The 18,128-nt window shown below is 35.1% G+C and overlaps 1 protein-coding gene across 2 annotated transcripts in view; it reads left to right on the top strand.

Annotated features, from left to right (window-relative positions):
• LOC110378121 (uncharacterized) overlaps nt 1-18,128 on the top strand; it is a 119,090-nt gene that overhangs the window by 13,369 nt on the left and 87,593 nt on the right. For both annotated transcript variants that reach the window (XM_049841632.2, XM_049841690.2), the window contains exons 2-3: nt 6,673-6,766; nt 7,334-7,457. In XM_049841632.2, the coding sequence (XP_049697589.2) occupies nt 6,692-6,766; nt 7,334-7,457 (199 nt within the window). In that variant the 5' untranslated portion in view covers nt 6,673-6,691. The remainder of the gene's footprint in view (nt 1-6,672; nt 6,767-7,333; nt 7,458-18,128) is intronic.

Here is an 18,128-nt window from a genome sequence, read left to right as displayed (position 1 = left end):
TCAAGAAAAATTTTTTGGTAGCTCAGATGATGTTTTGTTTCAAATTTTTATTTGTATTGTCTTAAAGATGAGAAGTTATCATATTAATGATGTAGGTATGGGTGTTACTTTTTCACGCAAAAACTTCCATGGCAATCATGAAACTTGGCGTCCTGTATGAATAATACTCAGGCTTACTTTTTATCTATATACGAGAAGTAGTTCCTCTGCACACGGTTAGAAAAACGGGCAGAACCTAGTCAACAAAATTTTGTCCTTTATATTATATTTTATGAAATCGTTCACTGCGCAGATTGCCAAAAGATATTGATCATCGTAATTTAGCTGTTATAAAAACTGTCTCGACAAATCTTTACCTGAAAATTGCCGGATAAAGTTATTATCTATTGATGTGTTAAGTACTTGAGCGCTGTTTTAATTAATTCTCTTCACGTAGCTTAGTTCCAACTGAAGCTCCGTCCATTTAGTTCAATCTGGGATTATAGATATCGCGAGCATGCATAAGTCATAAAAAGTATTCTTTCGTTCTATAATTAATTGTAGAAGGCCATATTATTGTATACTAGCTTCCGCCCGCGGCTTCGCGTCGATTTAGGTTATTTCGCGTTTCCAAGAGAACTCTTCAAAAGTCCGGGATAAAAACTATCCTATGTTCTCAAGGTCAACTCTATCTCTGTACCAATTTTTTTTATCAGCTCAGTGGTTTAGATGTGAAAGCGTCACATACAGACATACAGAGTACTTAACTTTCGCTTTTATAATAGTCGTTACATGTAAAAAAGAAAGTTTGAGGACCAATCTTATCAAGGTGTATTAATTAAGGAGATGCCCGGACTGGGTTGAGGAAGGTAGACAAGCAGTAGTTCCTTGTAAAGCACCGGTACTTAGTTGCAACCGGTTGGGAAAAGGCTAGGCAGATGATGATAGTATATTATACTAGCTTCCACCCGCGGCTTCGCCCGCGTGGAGTTCAGTTATATCGCGTTTCCAAGAGAACTTTTCAAAAGTCCGGGATAAAAACTATCCTATGTTCTTTCTCAAGGTCAACTCTATCTCTGTACCAAATTTTAATTTAGATCAGTTCAGTGGTTTAGACGTGAAAGCGTAACAGACAGACAGAGTTACTTTCGCATTTATAATATTAGTAGGGATTTTCTTGTTTTATGAAATCTGTTCCTATTTTGTATGTCAAGTGCACTAACTCAGTGTAACTTTCTACTTCCTCTATGTAACTACTATGAGGCACGTGTTGGCTTATTGACAAATGGGTCACTCCGGTCGCTGCTTGAACTTCACTGTATTGTATGAATAAGTTTGACACGCGGCTTTGCTTTCATCAACGAACAAATAGAAATCTATGAAGAGTCCGATACTATTCTATATCTTGTTTTATTTATTTTATCAAAAAAATATAAAAGGTTTCTGCCTTCGTCTGGAACATAACAGTTTTTATTGAATAACAGAATTGAAACTAATTTTATATTTGAAAATAGGCGTACAATAAATCAAACTTTAAAAAAAAATGTGCGGGCAGAATTTTTGTACCGATTTTGCTCCATTTCAATATGTGTGGTTTTCTTTTTAGCTGAACACGTCAAACTCTTACTTTGATGAAACATCAAAACTCCACCTACAAGTATTGGTGTAAATATTTTTTATTCGGTGGTGCGCTCTATATACGTTTGGTCTGGTCCAACTGTTGGCGGTCATTGGCATCGTAGCAACCTCTACGAACCTGCTACGGTGTCAGTGCCCGTACGTCAACTCGTAGCATTTTCGTAGCAACTCATTTACTACAGTTGTGTTTCGTAGCTTTGCGAATGTGTTTTTCGTAGTTCATTGCACTATTGCTTTTTCTAAACAGTTATTTAGTACTACTAGATGTTTCTTGCGGATTCATTCGTTTTCTGCGGAAGCTACATTATGCCTTACGTTAAAAAGTATTTTTAATATTTAAAGGCCCTTCATAACAAAATACAGAGTTTTCTAGACCCCATACCAAAAAACAAAAAATACAAAAAAAAACAATGGCACATTTTTTTCAATAATGTTTGCTCCATTGCCAACCTTGACATTAAAAGGAAAGAATTAAAGTCAAGATATTGGAGTCTCAAATTCGCTTGTATTTGAATATCTAAAATCGATGGTAATTGAAGTTCTATTATTCATTTTAATTAAATCTTCTATGCAAGTTTTATCATTTGTGGAGAACACTCCTGATATAAATAATTTAAACTAATTATTAAGACAACAGAAGATATTCCAGTATTTAATAATTTTAAAGATAGTAGCAAGTTATCTTCTGGCGACTTAGTTAGTTGTAAAAAACATAAGAGTGAGCAACATATTTTAAAACTTTTCAACCAAAATATTCAGAGTTGCTCTTCTAAACTTCTTGAAATAGAATTAGTTTTAGAACAAACCAAGTTTGATGTAATTTGTATTACAGAACATTGGCTGAAAGATTATCAAGTAGAATCTATTAATTTTGAGAATTATTCTGTAGCTAGTTACTTTAGCCGGAAATCCATGATACATGGTGGCTCCTTAATATTAGTAAAAAATCCTATTAAATATAAAGTAAGAAAAGATATAGTTGATATGTCAGTGGAACATAATATTGAATTGTCCTGTGTTGAGCTAGATAAGCATGTGTTAGTGTGTGTCTACAGACCACCGCAACACCAGAATCTTGGTGTATTTGATTCTGTCATGGAAGATGTCTTGAAAAAAGTCAGTAGCAGTAGTAAGTCAGTCATTATATGTGGCGATTTCAATATTAATATTTTAGAAAGTAATATTGTAAGTTCGAGTTTCTTAAATCTTTTAAATCATTTAATATGCGTAACGTTTTCGAAGAACCTACTAGGATAACACCAACTACTGCTACTTGTATAGATAATGTTTTTTGCAGCTGTGAGTACCTACATAAGGAAATAGTGAATTACTTGCCCTCTGATCACAGCGGACAAGTTGTCACTTTTCGCACTAACTCTCCACCAGAGAAAACACAAATAAAATTTAGGGAATATACTTTAAAAAAAATCGATAAATTCAATCAAACTTTAGGTGATAAACTGTGTGCACATAGCTTAAATCTTAAAAATTCAAGTGATATTTACGCCGATTTTTTCTCTATATTAAACAAACAATTCAACTTAGCTTTTCCAGTTAAAACTAAAATGATTAAGTCCAAGTTCTTATTTAGTGACTGGGCAACTCCTGGTATTCGTAAAAGTAGACAAAAGCTGTTTGAACTTTATGGTTTAAAGCCTTATAGCACCGATCCAAGTTTCCGTGACCACGTCTCAAAATATTCGAAAATATTTAAAAACGTTTGTAAACAGGCTAAATCTATTCATATTAGAAATAAAATAAAAAATTCTAAGGATAAAATAAAAACAACTTGGACAGTAATTAATAACGAAACAGGTAGGCGAAAAGTTCGCAAAACTGATTTTAGCCTAGAAACTCATAAAGGCCTCATCAACGGTAACCTTGAAGTAGCTCAAGAGTTTGAAGCATTCTTCACCAAAATACCTTTCGAAACTACAAAATCATTAAATTCTTCAACCGCCGTATCTATCGATTTACTCAAAACAAATGTAAAGCCATGCTGTTCAGTATTTAAATTTGAACATACCAGCCCCGAGGCTGTTGTTAAGGCCTTTAAAGATCTTAAAATAAAATCAACAGAAGATCTTTGGGGTATGTCTGTCAAGGTGTGTAGGTCAATTATTGAAACTATTGCACCCTATTTAGCTTACATCTTTAATGTTAGCGTAGACCAAGGCGTGTTTCCTGATCTAATGAAACACAGTAAAGTAGTACCTTTATTTAAATCGGGAAATAGCAAAGAATCAAACAACTATAGACCCGTTTCTGTTTTACCGGTTCTCAGCAAGGTATTCGAAAAGTTGATGCTTGCACAAATGTTGCGCCATTTCAATAAAAACTTCATTTTTCATAACGAACAATACGGTTTCACCAAAGGTCGCTGTACAACCGATGCTGGTGTAACTTTGATCAAGCACATCTTTAAGGCTTGGGAGGAAGCTGAAGACTCGATTGGAATTTTCTGCGATCTCTCAAAAGCGTTTGACTGCGTAAATCACGAAACGCTTTTGCAGAAGCTAGAGCATTACGGAATCAAAGATACATCCCTCCAGTTATTAAAATCGTATCTAAACGATCGGCAACTTAAAGTTCAAGTAAACGGCGTAAATTCACTAGGCTCAATGATGGCAATGGGCGTACCACAAGGTTCCATATTAGGTCCGTTCCTCTTTTTAGTTTATATTAATGATTTGCCCTATCTATTTGATAATCAACCTAGGATGGTGTTGTTTGCCGATGATACCTCTCTTATTTTTAATATTGATCGACGTAGACGTAACCTAGACGACGTAAACAATTCCATTATCCAGGTTCAAAATTGGTTCAACGCAAATAACTTGGCTCTTAATGAAAAAAAAACAAAATGCATTCGATTTTCATTGCCAAATGTAAAAAGTAGGGAATGTGACATAATACTCAATAGTCAAAAACTAGAATTTATAAATCAGACAGTTTTCCTGGGAATCACTCTTGACAAAAAACTACAATGGGGACCCCACATAACATCTCTTGCGGGTCGTCTTAGCTCGGCCGCCTATGCTATTAGAAAGATGAGGCAGCTAGCGGACGTAGAAACAGCTAGACTGGTATATTTCAGTTACTTCCACAGCATCATGTCGTACGGCATTCTGCTGTGGGGACGAGCTGCTGACATTGAATCTTACAAAAGCGAGCGGTCAGAGCTATGTACAACTTACGTGGTCGTGAATCTCTTAGGGAACTGTTTAAAAAAATTAATATCATGACCGTACCTTGCCAATTTATTTATGAAAATATCATGTATGTTAGGAAAAACTTACATTTGTTTGATAAAATATGTGATAGACATAATTATAACACTAGAAATAAAAATAAGTTAGCTATCCCGCAGTTTAGATTATCTAAAGTACATACATCTTTCATGGGATATTGTGTCAAATGTTATAATAAAATACCAGACAACATTCTGGAATTGAATGACTTGCGGTTTAAAACTCATATAAAAGCCACACTTTGTAAGCAAGCATATTATAAATTAGAAGATTACATTCAAGATAAAAATGCTTGGAAACATGCTGGTCCTGCTCCATAGGACATACTGACAATATCTAATTAATTAACAAATTAAAACTACACCAGCAAATAAAATTGTATTCATCTTTCGATTATTTGTTTGTAACTTTGTACCAAAATATAAACCAATTTGTAAATGTGAACACCATGTAGCATTTTAATTGTCACTTTATCCTCATTTGTCTTTGCGATTCTACATGATCTTCGCATGCTTTTACTGTATGTATCAATACATACAAACTGTAATACTATATTATTTTTAAAAAGAGTAACCATGGAGTTTCTTGCCCGTTCTTCTCCATAGGAAGCTACTTTTGGAATGGGCAACTAGAATCAAACTTAGTTATAATTTTGACGTTCATAAGTGCTTGTAAAGGCCTAAATGAAATAAATGATTTGACTTTTGACTTTTTTTGACTTTTAAACATAATGTTTCTGAGACAGCTATTGGAGGCGATCGCAAACTGCCGCCGAATATAATCTGACATTAATTTAAATTGACGCCGGGGTGAAATATAGCAGAGGCCAGGTGTCGACATTTGAGGGACCGATATAAGAATAATATAATAACGATGCGATACTGTCTGAGGGTCGTCCCTTTAATATTACATTAACGTCCATAGTTGTAGCTGTCGTAAAGTTTCTGTTTGGTTGTTCACGATATCAAATCGTTGCTGTGAAAGTGCAAAACTTGCCTTATTAACTAGACAAACGCTAAGAAAAAATAGTTTATTTCATTGGCTCTCGGATAGAAATCTTTTATGCTCTCTCATTTAAAAACGAATTAGGTAGGTCAATAAAGTGTAGGCCATTACGAAAATGTACTTTGTACCAGATAAAAAGTGGACTTTTTTCTATAACCTTTCAAAGCCTTTCAGTAGTTCCTGAGATTCTCGTGTTTAACCTTACAAACAATATAGGTATGAACTTTCAAGTTGAATTAAAAACATTTTTTTATGTTTGTTTCTAAATAGTTCGCAATTCAATGATTTAACCTTTTTGCCAAAATAATAGGATTTATTTTATTTATATATTTTCAAATATAGTACACAGAGAGCGGGCGCGCCTCAGAATAACAATTGTGTTTGCGTTCAAAGGGCTCAGAAGGGCCGGGTCCCAGGTGAGAGGTCTTATTTAGAGGTTTTAAGGAACAGGGAAGTTCAAGTGATATTCCACAACCTGTTTTACAGAAGGCTGATGTTTTTATGGTATGGTATGTCTAAACTTTAAACTATTTCACAATATAGACATTTCTGAGGGCTATGCGTTGTTGGTGCGATGTGACGCCGCAAGAGTGCCGACGTCATTCTAAATATAACATTACTACATCTTATCACACGACGCAGCGTTGTCCTGCGAAATGAGGCGGGAATATTTAATGCGTTGCACAGTACTGCGGTGCCGCTACGCTCCATAGCTCGAAATAATTGCGGTGCCACACCGCAAATGTAAACGTACCTACCTAACACGTGGTCTTGCTCTGATCTGGTGTATTTGTTTCAGCGGAAAAACCTCCCGAACCATGCCCATCATCCAGTCCTGCTGCTGCTGGCGCAGTCTCCGCCGCGGGTGCTACGCCTCCGCCATCTACACAATGGTATTTATTGTCTTCTTCTCATCTCAATGCTTGTTGAGCGTTTTTATTACTCGTGGGCTTCAAATAGTTGCAGGAGCACCAATAAGCATTTCATTCCTTTTTTAAAGTCCACCAAAAATATGTAGAATTTGACGTCTGTCTATGCGCTTAAAATGAAAACTAAGAATACATTATTAAACAAGTTTCATGCCCTACAAAACAGAAAAAGCTCCTTCAATACGACGCGGACGTTGAAAGACATTTTTTTCAATATTTCATCAAATCTGTATTAAGATCACGTTCATTGAACTTTGAACGTAAACATATTCAATAGCAAATATTACGCAGGAAATAGGTAACATAAAAGCAAAAACAGCTTTCCTATCAAGCGCCTGCCGTGTTTGTATAATTATACCTTATACTTACCTACCTACCACATATCGTATTCATTATCATGTTCATCCCTAGTTGTGTTTGCAAGCGCATCGTGCTTAATTATTTTCCACTTATTTGATACTCTTATGAGCTGCTGATGTTTAAAAATCATTATTCTATAGACTATTGTTCTAATTGACTTGTTTGCGGCAGGTATACTTTTCAGTCACAATTGTGACTATGGGACACTTCATTGAAATGGAACAACGGTATCTAAACGGCGATATGACCGAACCGGAGTCGGAAAGCTTCTTAGAGCCGGAGAAGATTACACCGAGTAAGTAAACATCAAGTTTGACCTATCCGATTAAGTTGCTATTGGCTGGTATTAGACGGGATTAGGGTACACTACAGGCCGCTGGAAGCGGCTGATCAAACCAAAAGCGGATTCAATCCTCCTCCAATGAGGTAATCGCACGCAAGCATTCACAATAGTTATACATTGCGTTTCTAACATATGAAACATTGAACTTTGCTATTGTGCAACGAAAGCTGTTCCGAAAGCCTGCCTGTGGGAGTTAAGCATTCCGTTTGCAGCCAGCCTACGATTGGACCAATAGAGATTGCACGCTTAACGACGCATTAAATGCTCAAAACAATAGTCACTACGCACGCTGTAGAGGTCCGGTCGTTTCTAACGATAGCAACTTAATCGGAATATTACTTTACAACATAAGATCGTAGCGAGGTGTACAAAATTATAACATTCCAATTTTTTTACTGCAAAAAACTTTATCATTATCAAGAAACAAATCAAGTAAACCTAGCTACGATCTTAAAAATAAGTACAAATGATCGTAAAACTTCTGAACGACATCGACAGTGGTAAGTTACCTGTGAATCTCAAAGGATTAAGCAGAGGTATCAGTGAGCGTATTCTAGCGGATTCCGAACGACATTTGCCTATTCGACAAAGGTGACCGTTCATCGCAAAATAGTTCACATTCTAGCCCGTAGCTAAAGATGAAAAAGGTAAAAAAATATTTAACGACTCAGCGCTTTCTTGGTGTTCGGAATTTTATGAAGCGTGACCGTCGAATAAAAAGCGAAAACGCATAATTTGCTCTCGTTATCGAAATACTGAATTCAATAGATTTGAAAATATGTTGATTTTAATTTGGCTGGCATTTTACTACTAATAAAAAGCTATAGAATGCTTTTTCGTCGTCTTTAGGAAATCTTTGTCCCGTAAAGAGCAACCTTGCTGCGTGTGTCAAGGTCGTGCGCCATCGTCGCTTAATATTTGACATCGTTTTTCGTTTCCCAGAACGAAACAAGGGGCCGTGGATATTATATTAATATTTGAATGGCTTTATGAACATAAAAAAAATTGAAGATAGCAATTAGACACCCATTAAGTTAATATTTTTCATGAAAATGATTCACTGTCAAGAATGAAACAAATAACGGGTATCTGACTGTATATTTGATTTTATAAAAAAAAAACAAGCGAGGCTTTATATTATCAACGTTCGGAACAAAGGCCCGCTCTTCAATGCCAATCTAGAAAATGATAAAATGACATGGCATGTTTGTACTTTCGTATTTTTATATATTTTCTGTTATTAAAAACGTTTTGTGTTTGTCGATAGCAGACTGTGACAAAACGTTTTTTCTTTGATGTGAATAATAATTGAAATTGCAAATTGATAACAAACACGGATTTAGTATTTAGAACAAAGCACAACTGACAATCGTTGGGACCATTATCAAGTAGTCAGAATTAGTAGCTTTATATGCACTACATTACATATTATAAAATCTAGCATCTTTGCTTCTAATCTTCAATGTTAAGTTGCCACTATACTTGCTAAAAAAAAAATGTTACAAAATGATATACAGTCGTAGGCGTAGTTAAATTTGATTCAGCCCAAAGACGAAAGAGATTAGACGCGATTTGATCGTTTTGGTGAGTCCCACATAAAATATTTGCCATCTGAACGAAATTATTAATAGAAACAAATGAAAACTGGTACAACTTTTGAACGTTTTTGTATTTACTCTATCGGGCACAGATATCAAAATAACCATTTAATGGTGATGACCCACGTTGATATATTGGCCGAGAGTTCGACCTTTTACAACAACTAATGTTCTAAATATAGGCCTAGTAGGCCTATGTAGGCTTTTAATTCAAAGGTAGAAAAGCATTCGTGTTTTGATGTAACCTTTTATGAAAGGAATTTAATGAACTTACATGTGCTTATGGAAAACGGTTCCATTGTGTATTTTTCTTAAGGAAAATCGTTCAAGCAAGGAAATGTAGGTACGTATATATTGATCAACATGTTTCCTACCGGATTTCGAAGGATTCAACTTTGTGTATGTAATGGTATAACGAACTTTTAAGTAAGCCCTCAACTCAAAGACAAGGATCAAAAGAAAATTAAAATTGGCTAATGAGTTCTTAAAAGTGCAAGTATCCTAGCACAAATTTTGTTGAGCAAAATTTTTTATTTACCTAATTGATTAGTGGCTGATTGGGGGCTGACTATGGACCTCGATCAACAGGATATAATAAAGTACTCGAAGTTTCTGATACCAAATACCTCTGCAAAACCTAATAGAGTAGTTCTTAACTACATGTGATACGCTTTGTGTGATACACAGACATACATACGCACGTCGTTTTGTACTCGGCGTCTTGCCTTAATTGTTGTGTTGTCCTAAGTAGGATATTATTGGGCATTCTAATCCACCTTCCGTTCCTACGGCTCACTCCGTTCGCCTCCGTCGCTCTCGGTGGATTAGAATGCCCAATAATATAAATGGATTACCTTGTTCGATCAGCAAACGGATTGGGCGCCATTCCACTATTTCAGTTCACACACACTTTACTTACACGTTAACAAACAAGGTATTTCGCTGTATGAACCGCTAGCCTAAAATTCAGGACAGATTGTCTCATGTCTCTCCACAAAGTAAGAGATTGTGCATCGCTACAGGTTACACATACTCCGTTTTCTGTGACCAGATTGGCTCGAGGACATCTGAACTTTAGGATACCGTATATATTAAACTAAAATTTGGGACAGATTGTCTCATGTCTCTCCACAAAAATAAGAAATAGCGTATACTCATAGGCACACACACATTCTATTTTCTGTGACCAGATTGGCTCAAGAACATCCAAATTTTAATTTAATTCATTCATACAGACGACACACACTTTACTTACACGTTAACAAATAAGGTATTTCGCTGTATGAATCGCTAGCCTAAAATTCAGGACAGATTGTCTCATGTCTCTCCACAAAGTTAGAGATTGTGCATCACTACAGGTTACACATACTCCGTTTTCTGTGACCAGATTGGCTCGAGGACATCTGAACTTTAGGATACCGTATATATTAAACTAAAATTTGGGACAGATTGTCTCATGTCTCTCCACAAAAATAAGAAATAGCGTATACTCATAGGCACACACACATTCTATTTTCTGTGACCAGATTGGCTCAAGGACATCCAAATTTTAATTTAATTCATTCATACAGACGACACACACTTCACACTTTAAGAAATAAGACATAATGGCCATCTGAACTCTGAGCGTTGAAATAGATTATGGTGCTTTTACACTTGCCGCCGACAAAACGGTACATGAGCCATTCGACGCGACGGCGCGGCGGGCGGTCAGCCGGTGCGACGTACTATATCATAAACCGCTTGTCGATGAAGTCGGAAACGATTTTATTATGCAGTCGATGAGTAAGTGTAAATGGGCTCTTAACATCTGCAAAACTGCAGAATTGGATTATGAAATAACTTGCAGTGTAAGAACTTTATAGCATGCGGTGTGAGTGTGGGTAATTTCCATAAATATGTTAAGCAATCATATTACAAGAAAGAGGACCGCTGTGTATGTTGCGGCTATAATTCAAATTAGTATTTTATTAGAATTCTCCATGATCAAAAAAAAATTTAATTGACACTTATATGGATTATGTCTGAAATAAATGGTTAATAATAATAATAACCAGTTGTCAGTTCTAGTTAAGGAATTGTTTATAAGATATTCTTAATCATATCATTACCTATTGAATTGAATAGCGTTTTTTATTCGAATTCCAATTACATGAATTTAATGTTTTATAAAAATGTTCTAGTAGTTTGATTTGATTATTTTATTTCAATTTTAAGTTAAGCTGTAGCATTATTGTTATCAAAATTTTTGACGTGAATTTCATTTCATAATTTTATATTATGAAATGTTTTTAAAAAAAATGTTCTAGTATTTTGGTTATTTTATTTTAATTTTGAGTTATACTACAACATGGTTGTAAACTAAATTTTTAACGCGACTTTCGTTACATGAAATGTTTTATAAAAATTAGTAGCTATTTTATTTTAATTTTGAGTTAAACTACAAAATTGTTGTAAACTAAATTTTACCGCGACTTTCGTTACATGAAATGTTTTATTAAAAGTTCTAGCAGGGGTTACTTTACACCAATTTTGAGGATAATTGTAATATTTTTTTTTTTTTGAAATATTCGTATAATGTCATATGATGTTTTATATTAGCGTTTATTAAACAAACAAACTTACATAATTTTATTATCATACCTATAATGATTAGCGACAGCCAGGTAAGTAGCTATCGGTTCCACCTTTGTCGGCGTTGGTGGTTTTATATTTCATTTCTCACGATAAAATTGCAATTTGACAGTATTGGTATGCAAGCAATACGATTTAATTGGACGTAAGTGACATAAATTGGTAATACAACTGTAATACATATTATTTAAGGATTAATTTTGTGATTAGGTAAATTTTGCTGAAATTGTATTTTTATGAATATAAACCGATGGATTGTATCCAAAAATTACATTTGCTCCAGTATTTCCAAGTGCTCATCGCTGTCTACCTTACGTTATAATTACGTGAATCTCTCTTCATAAAATGTAAGTAAGTACTACTCAAAATTAATTTAATTAAGAAGGTTAGATATTTCAGTGCGTTCTTTACATCATAATTGTTTTATAAAAAATAACCTTTGTGTTCGATTGCAGGTCTGACTCCGAAGTTGAATACCAGTCGCTGCCGGGGTGCTCAGCAGTAGCCGAGGCTTCGAAAAACGTGCAGCCGAAGAAAAAGGCTTCGAAGCGCAAATCTTCTGGGAGCGGCACCACGCCTTCGGAATCAACATCGAGGTAATTTTTGACTTTATTACTTACTTGTCGTGTATGTTATGTCCATTAGAGTTTTATTCACAAATCGAAACTAAACTCTAGTTCAGTAACGTAGAGAGCACTATCATAAATGTTAGATACGATATCTTTCATACATCACGTTTAGTTGGTCATATTTAGGAATTTCTTCTGTATCGTGGGTGCGTTTACAGACATAAATCTCACATGCACACACACACCTAGACCCCGAACAACTATCTGTAGATTATACAAATATTTGTTCCGTGCGGGAATCGAACCGCGACACGCAATGCAGCAGTCGATCGCTCGACCACTGCGCCAACCGTGCCGTCAACTTTGAAGGTATTATTATCGTAATAATTATAAATAAAATGTTTTATTTTGTTTCAGTAAATACAAACATCACAGCTCGGACCTCTTCGGTCTAGAGAACGACAAGCTTCTCCCAGCGACATCGTGCGGAGACCTTGGATCGTCCCTCGTCAGCCGCGTCGCCAACGGGAAAGTTCGGCGGACAGCTGACCTAACGGGGGACTTCTACGTAGAGGTGAAGGTGTACCATAAGGCTGACGCCGCTTCCACTCCTAGAGAGGATCGGTGGAAGAAGGCGTCGGTTGCACTGAAACTGCAACTTAATAGAGGCTCCTCGACGTGGGACGCCTTACAAATATTTATGAGACGGGCTCATGAGCTGTTTGATAACTCGGAGCCCATCTTTTATAGTGATAATATTAATATAAAATAATTTTTTATATTAATATTATCATTGAAAATTTAATGAATTTAATTTTTTTTTATATTTAAATTGTAATAGAAAATGTCATTTTCACACATTTTAAATATTTAATTATAGTTTCGACACCAGTCTCTTACATCATAGTCCCTATTGTGTATACCTAATGTGTTTTGGATATATTGCTTTTTACCTAAATAAATAATTTCTTTCTACTTATACTTAACTTATACTTTATTTTTGTACCTTTTGCTGTCTTATATTAACACATAGCAGCATTTTCAGTAATTTATAGCTTGTTCTAACTTTAAAGTACAAGGTAATTAGCATAATAATAAAATGCCTTTCTGTACTGTTTGTAACACATCTGTTGAGCGCAATCACTGGGTAGGTCATTTACGCAGTAACGATCATAAAAATAAAAATATTTCACATTTTTGCGAAGGCGTTGAAATTATACATTCTGCATTTCGTAATCGTATAGCTTCTTATAGAATTACCGATTCGTTTGAAAATTGTTCTTTAGAATCATTTTTAAATAATATTCAGGATAAAATTCAAATGTTAATAGATATGTCTCTTAAAGAACATACTTGTTTGAAAGTAAACTTTGAATATTTTGCTTTGTTTTTATTGGTTAAAAACGAGTCTCAGGAGATGAAATCATTTTGTACGAAAAATTTCAGTCTTTATCAGAATTATGATTATGTCACTTTGATATCTCAAGTTGAAAATACTTTAAAGAAAAAGATTGAAGAATTCCAAGACCGTGATAGTGGTTGGACTTTATTAAGTAGTTCTCATTTGGAAATTAACATTAACAAATATCAACCTTTGCGCGGCTCCGGTTTTATTGAGTTACCGGCAGCAATTAAATCAAAAAGAGCGTGTGTTAATATTCATAATAATGACGAATATTGCTTTTTGTGGTCAGTAGTTGCTGCTTTATATCCAGCTAAATCTCATCCTGAAAGAGTTTTATCGTACCCACATTTCAGAAACGTGTTAAACATAGAAGGTTTGTCTTTCCCATTGAGTTTCTCTGACATAGCGCAGTTTGAAGTAAATAACCCCGAAATTTGTATTTATATTTATGGTTTAAAAAATAATACCGTGGTAGGACCGCTTTACAAACCAAAATCCTTGAATAATAAAAAGGTGATCCATTTACTTTATTTACAAAATGACAATCTGTCACATTACTGCCTCATTAAAGATTTACCGCGACTTGTTAAGAATCAAATAACGAAACATCACAGTAAATTGTACTTTTGTGAGGAATGTTTAATGTTTTTTGATTCATGTGATGATCTTAGTTCGCACAGTTGTGGAGGAATTGCCACTGTGCTGCCTCCAAAGGGCTCATTCATACAGTTTGAAAATTATAATAGAAAGCAAACTGTTCCATCTAAATATATAAAACTCAAAGGTGACTGACTGACTGACTGACATGGTGATCTATCAACGCACAGCTGAAACCACTGGACGAATCGGGCTGAAATTTGGCATGGAGGTAGATGTTATGACGTAGGCATCCGCTAAGAAAGGATTTTGATCAATTCTACCCCCAAGGGGATAAAATAGGGGATGAAAGTTTGTATGAAACTTTGTCAATTTTAAACCGATCGGACTGAGACTTTGCATGCATAAAGCTACTATGGCGTAGGCAACCCTTAAGAAAGGATTTTGATAAATTCCATCCCTAAGGGGATAAAATAGGGGATGAAAGTTTGTATACATCTTCTTAGATTTGAACACGCTAATCTTCCGAACTACTGAACGGATTTCAATGATTTTTTCTTTGTTGTATCAGTATTAAGCCTGGTCAACATATAGGCTATAATTTATCTTCGAAACTTGAAGACCTGATGCAGAACTCCTACAGACCAACAAAACTATTAGAGATACAAAAATGGTGCCATGGCAAAAATTGTTTCATGTGATGAGCATTTTCAGCTGAGATAATAAATTTTAAGATCTGGAACACCTGATGTGGAACCCCAAGAGCCCAGCTTCTCTATACCATATACAGGTATGACGTTTTAGCAAAAGTTGTTCAATTTGATAAGCACTTTCTATTGACTTACACAAATTGAAGATCTAAAACACCTGATGTGGAACTCCAGGGGCCCAGCTAGACTATAGCTTAAAGAGGTATGACGTTTTAGCAAAAGTTGTTCAATCTGATAAGCACTCTCTGTTGACTTATAAAAATTGAACCACACCTACACCTGATGTGGAACTCCAGGAGCCCAGCTAGACTATAGCATATGAAGATATGACGTTGTAGCAAAAGTGGTTCAATCTGATGCACTCTCTATTGACGTATAAACATCGAAAATCTGGAACACCTGATGTGGAACTTCAGGAGCAATACTACACTTGAAATGTATAGAAATGAATGTTATGAAATAGGTATGGTGAATCAAAAAAGTAATTAGTCCGTCTTTTAGACACGTATTTTTCTTTTCTCTCTCTCACAAACAAATAATAACAAAGATACAACAACGCTTGAATTCACTGCTTAGTACAAATTTTACATGCCTAGACGTGGCGTCACGAGCCCCCACTCTCCGACTTTGTTGCGTTATATCTCATTATTATATTGTATGTCTCTTCCAGACCTCGGGACTATAGAATGCCAAGAATGTTCAATGACAGTCGGAACCTACAGTTTAACATCCCCTCCAAATGAAGGTCATTGGTATCCAAAATATACGTAGAAAGTACATATGAACTTAGAAAAGTTGCATTGGCAGGCACTTGCCAGACCTGGAATCAAAGACGCACGCTCATACTTGAGAGATTGGTTCTCTACCCACTAAACCACCACGACTTCCACTAAGTCACCACGACTTTGTCATCTATTTAATGTTTTTTTACGTAATAATACTTGTGTAATATTTTTGCCACACACAAATGCGGACTAATTAGAATCACTACTTTTATCGCTATGGTCACGTCTATTGCGGTTCAGTTCTCAGCGTTTTGTTTAGTCTGCTGTGCTTTTGCTGTTAAAGTACAAAAATTAAGTATATAGAACGTTTCTCTTCGGTCCCTTAAAATTCAATATCAGACTATTTAGATCTTTGATTTTGCTGACCCCGTAGTCGCTGGCATAAGGGACAGGATCCGCGTACGAAGTCGCGGGCAACAGCTAGTTTGTTATATACGCTGACTTTGAAACAATGCTGGAAAGGTACCAATCTTGTGACCCTGATCCAACAACTGCGAGTACTGTAACACGTCAGCGACATGTACCTATAGCCTTCGCATATCATATAACGTGCACATTAGATGACAGCCATAATCGTTACGTTTCGTATCGCGGTTTGGATTGTGTATCTAAATTTGTTAAATCTATTTATAACGATGCACAAAAAATTTATGGTATTTTAAAAAGTAACGTTCCTATTATTTTTACTGATGATCATGCTCATGACTTTGAAAATGCAGCAACATGTCATATTTGTGAGCACTTTTTGTTCGGTGACAAAGTCCGTGATCATTGTCACTTGACTGGTAAATATCGCGGCGCAGCTCATAGTTATTGTAACATACAATACAAAGTACCATCATTTATACCAGTATTTTTTCATAATTTATCTGGTTATGACTGTCACCTTTTTATAAAAGAATTAGGAGAAGCTCCAGGATCTCTTAAAGTGATACCTAAAACGAAAGAAAACTATATTTCTTTTACAAAATTTATTCCGATTTCCCTAAGGAAAGCATTCAGGTTCGGTTTGTAGATTCTTTCAAATTTTTGGGAACTAGCTTAGAAAAGTTAACTAGTACAATGAAAATACAAGAATTTCAACAGTTAAAATCACATTTTCCTATTGAAACACAATTCAGTTTGTTAACCCGAAAAGGAGTGTATCCATATGACTATATGTCTCAATGGGAACGTTATGAAGATACATGTTTGCCATCTAAAAATCATTTTTATAACTCTTTGACTAATGAATTAATTTCCGACGAAGACTATGAACATGCTCAATCTGTTTGGTCAGTATTTAATATTCAAAATATGGGTATGTACACAGATTTATATCTTAAAACGGACGTTCTATTGCTAACAGATATATTTGAAAGTTTTAGAAAAACTTGTAAACGATATTATAATCTCGATCCTGCATTTTATCTTACAGCACCAAGCCTATCGTTTGATGCAATGCTTTTGAAAACAGGAGTTAAATTAGAATTAATTAGTGATGTTGAAATTTTTAGAATGATACAAAAAGGTATCCGCGGAGGTGTTTGTATGTGTTCCAGAAGACATGCCAAAGCTAATAATAAATATTTGGATTCTTATGATACGTCCAGTCCAAATTCATTCATTATTTATTTAGACTGTAACAATCTATACGGGTATAGCATGTGTCAGGCACTACCCTATTCCGATTTCAGATTTATGAACAGAAAAGAAATAGATGATTTACAATTGAATTTAACAAATATTAGTGATACCGCGGAAAAAGGTTATATTCTTGAAGTTGATTTAATGTACCCTAGGCATTTGCACATTGATCACAATGACTTCCCATTCTGTCCTGAAAAATGCTTACCACCTGGTGGTAATAATAAAAAACTAATACCAAATTTGTATGATAAATACCAGTACGTTATTCATTACGCACATTTAAAAAAATGTCTACAGCACGGTTTAGTGTTGAAAAAAATCCATCGAGCTATAGAATTTAAACAAAGTTGTTTTTTAAAGCAATATATTGATCTTAACACCCAGCTACGTCAGAAAGCAGAGTCGACCTTCGAACAAGATTTTTTTAAATTACTAAACAATAGTATTTTGGGAAGACGCTGGAAAATAATGAACAAAGAATAGATGTAAAATTAGTAAACAAGTGGTGTGATTCGAACAATAAAACAAAAAAGACAACTTGTGCTGAGAAATTAATAGCCAGCCCTTATTTTCATAGCGCGTCTGTCTTTTCTGATAATTTAGTAGCAATCCAAATGAAGCCTTCGCGTGTTATTCTAAACAAACCAATATATATAGGGTTTGCTGTATTAGAATTGTCTAAGAGTCACATGTACG

This window comes from Helicoverpa armigera, chromosome 1 (genome assembly GCF_030705265.1).
Source record: "Helicoverpa armigera isolate CAAS_96S chromosome 1, ASM3070526v1, whole genome shotgun sequence".
Taxonomy (NCBI): Eukaryota; Metazoa; Arthropoda; class Insecta; order Lepidoptera; family Noctuidae; genus Helicoverpa; species Helicoverpa armigera.
Note: the sequence above shows the minus strand (reverse complement) of the source record. Positions and strands in the feature narration are given on the sequence as shown.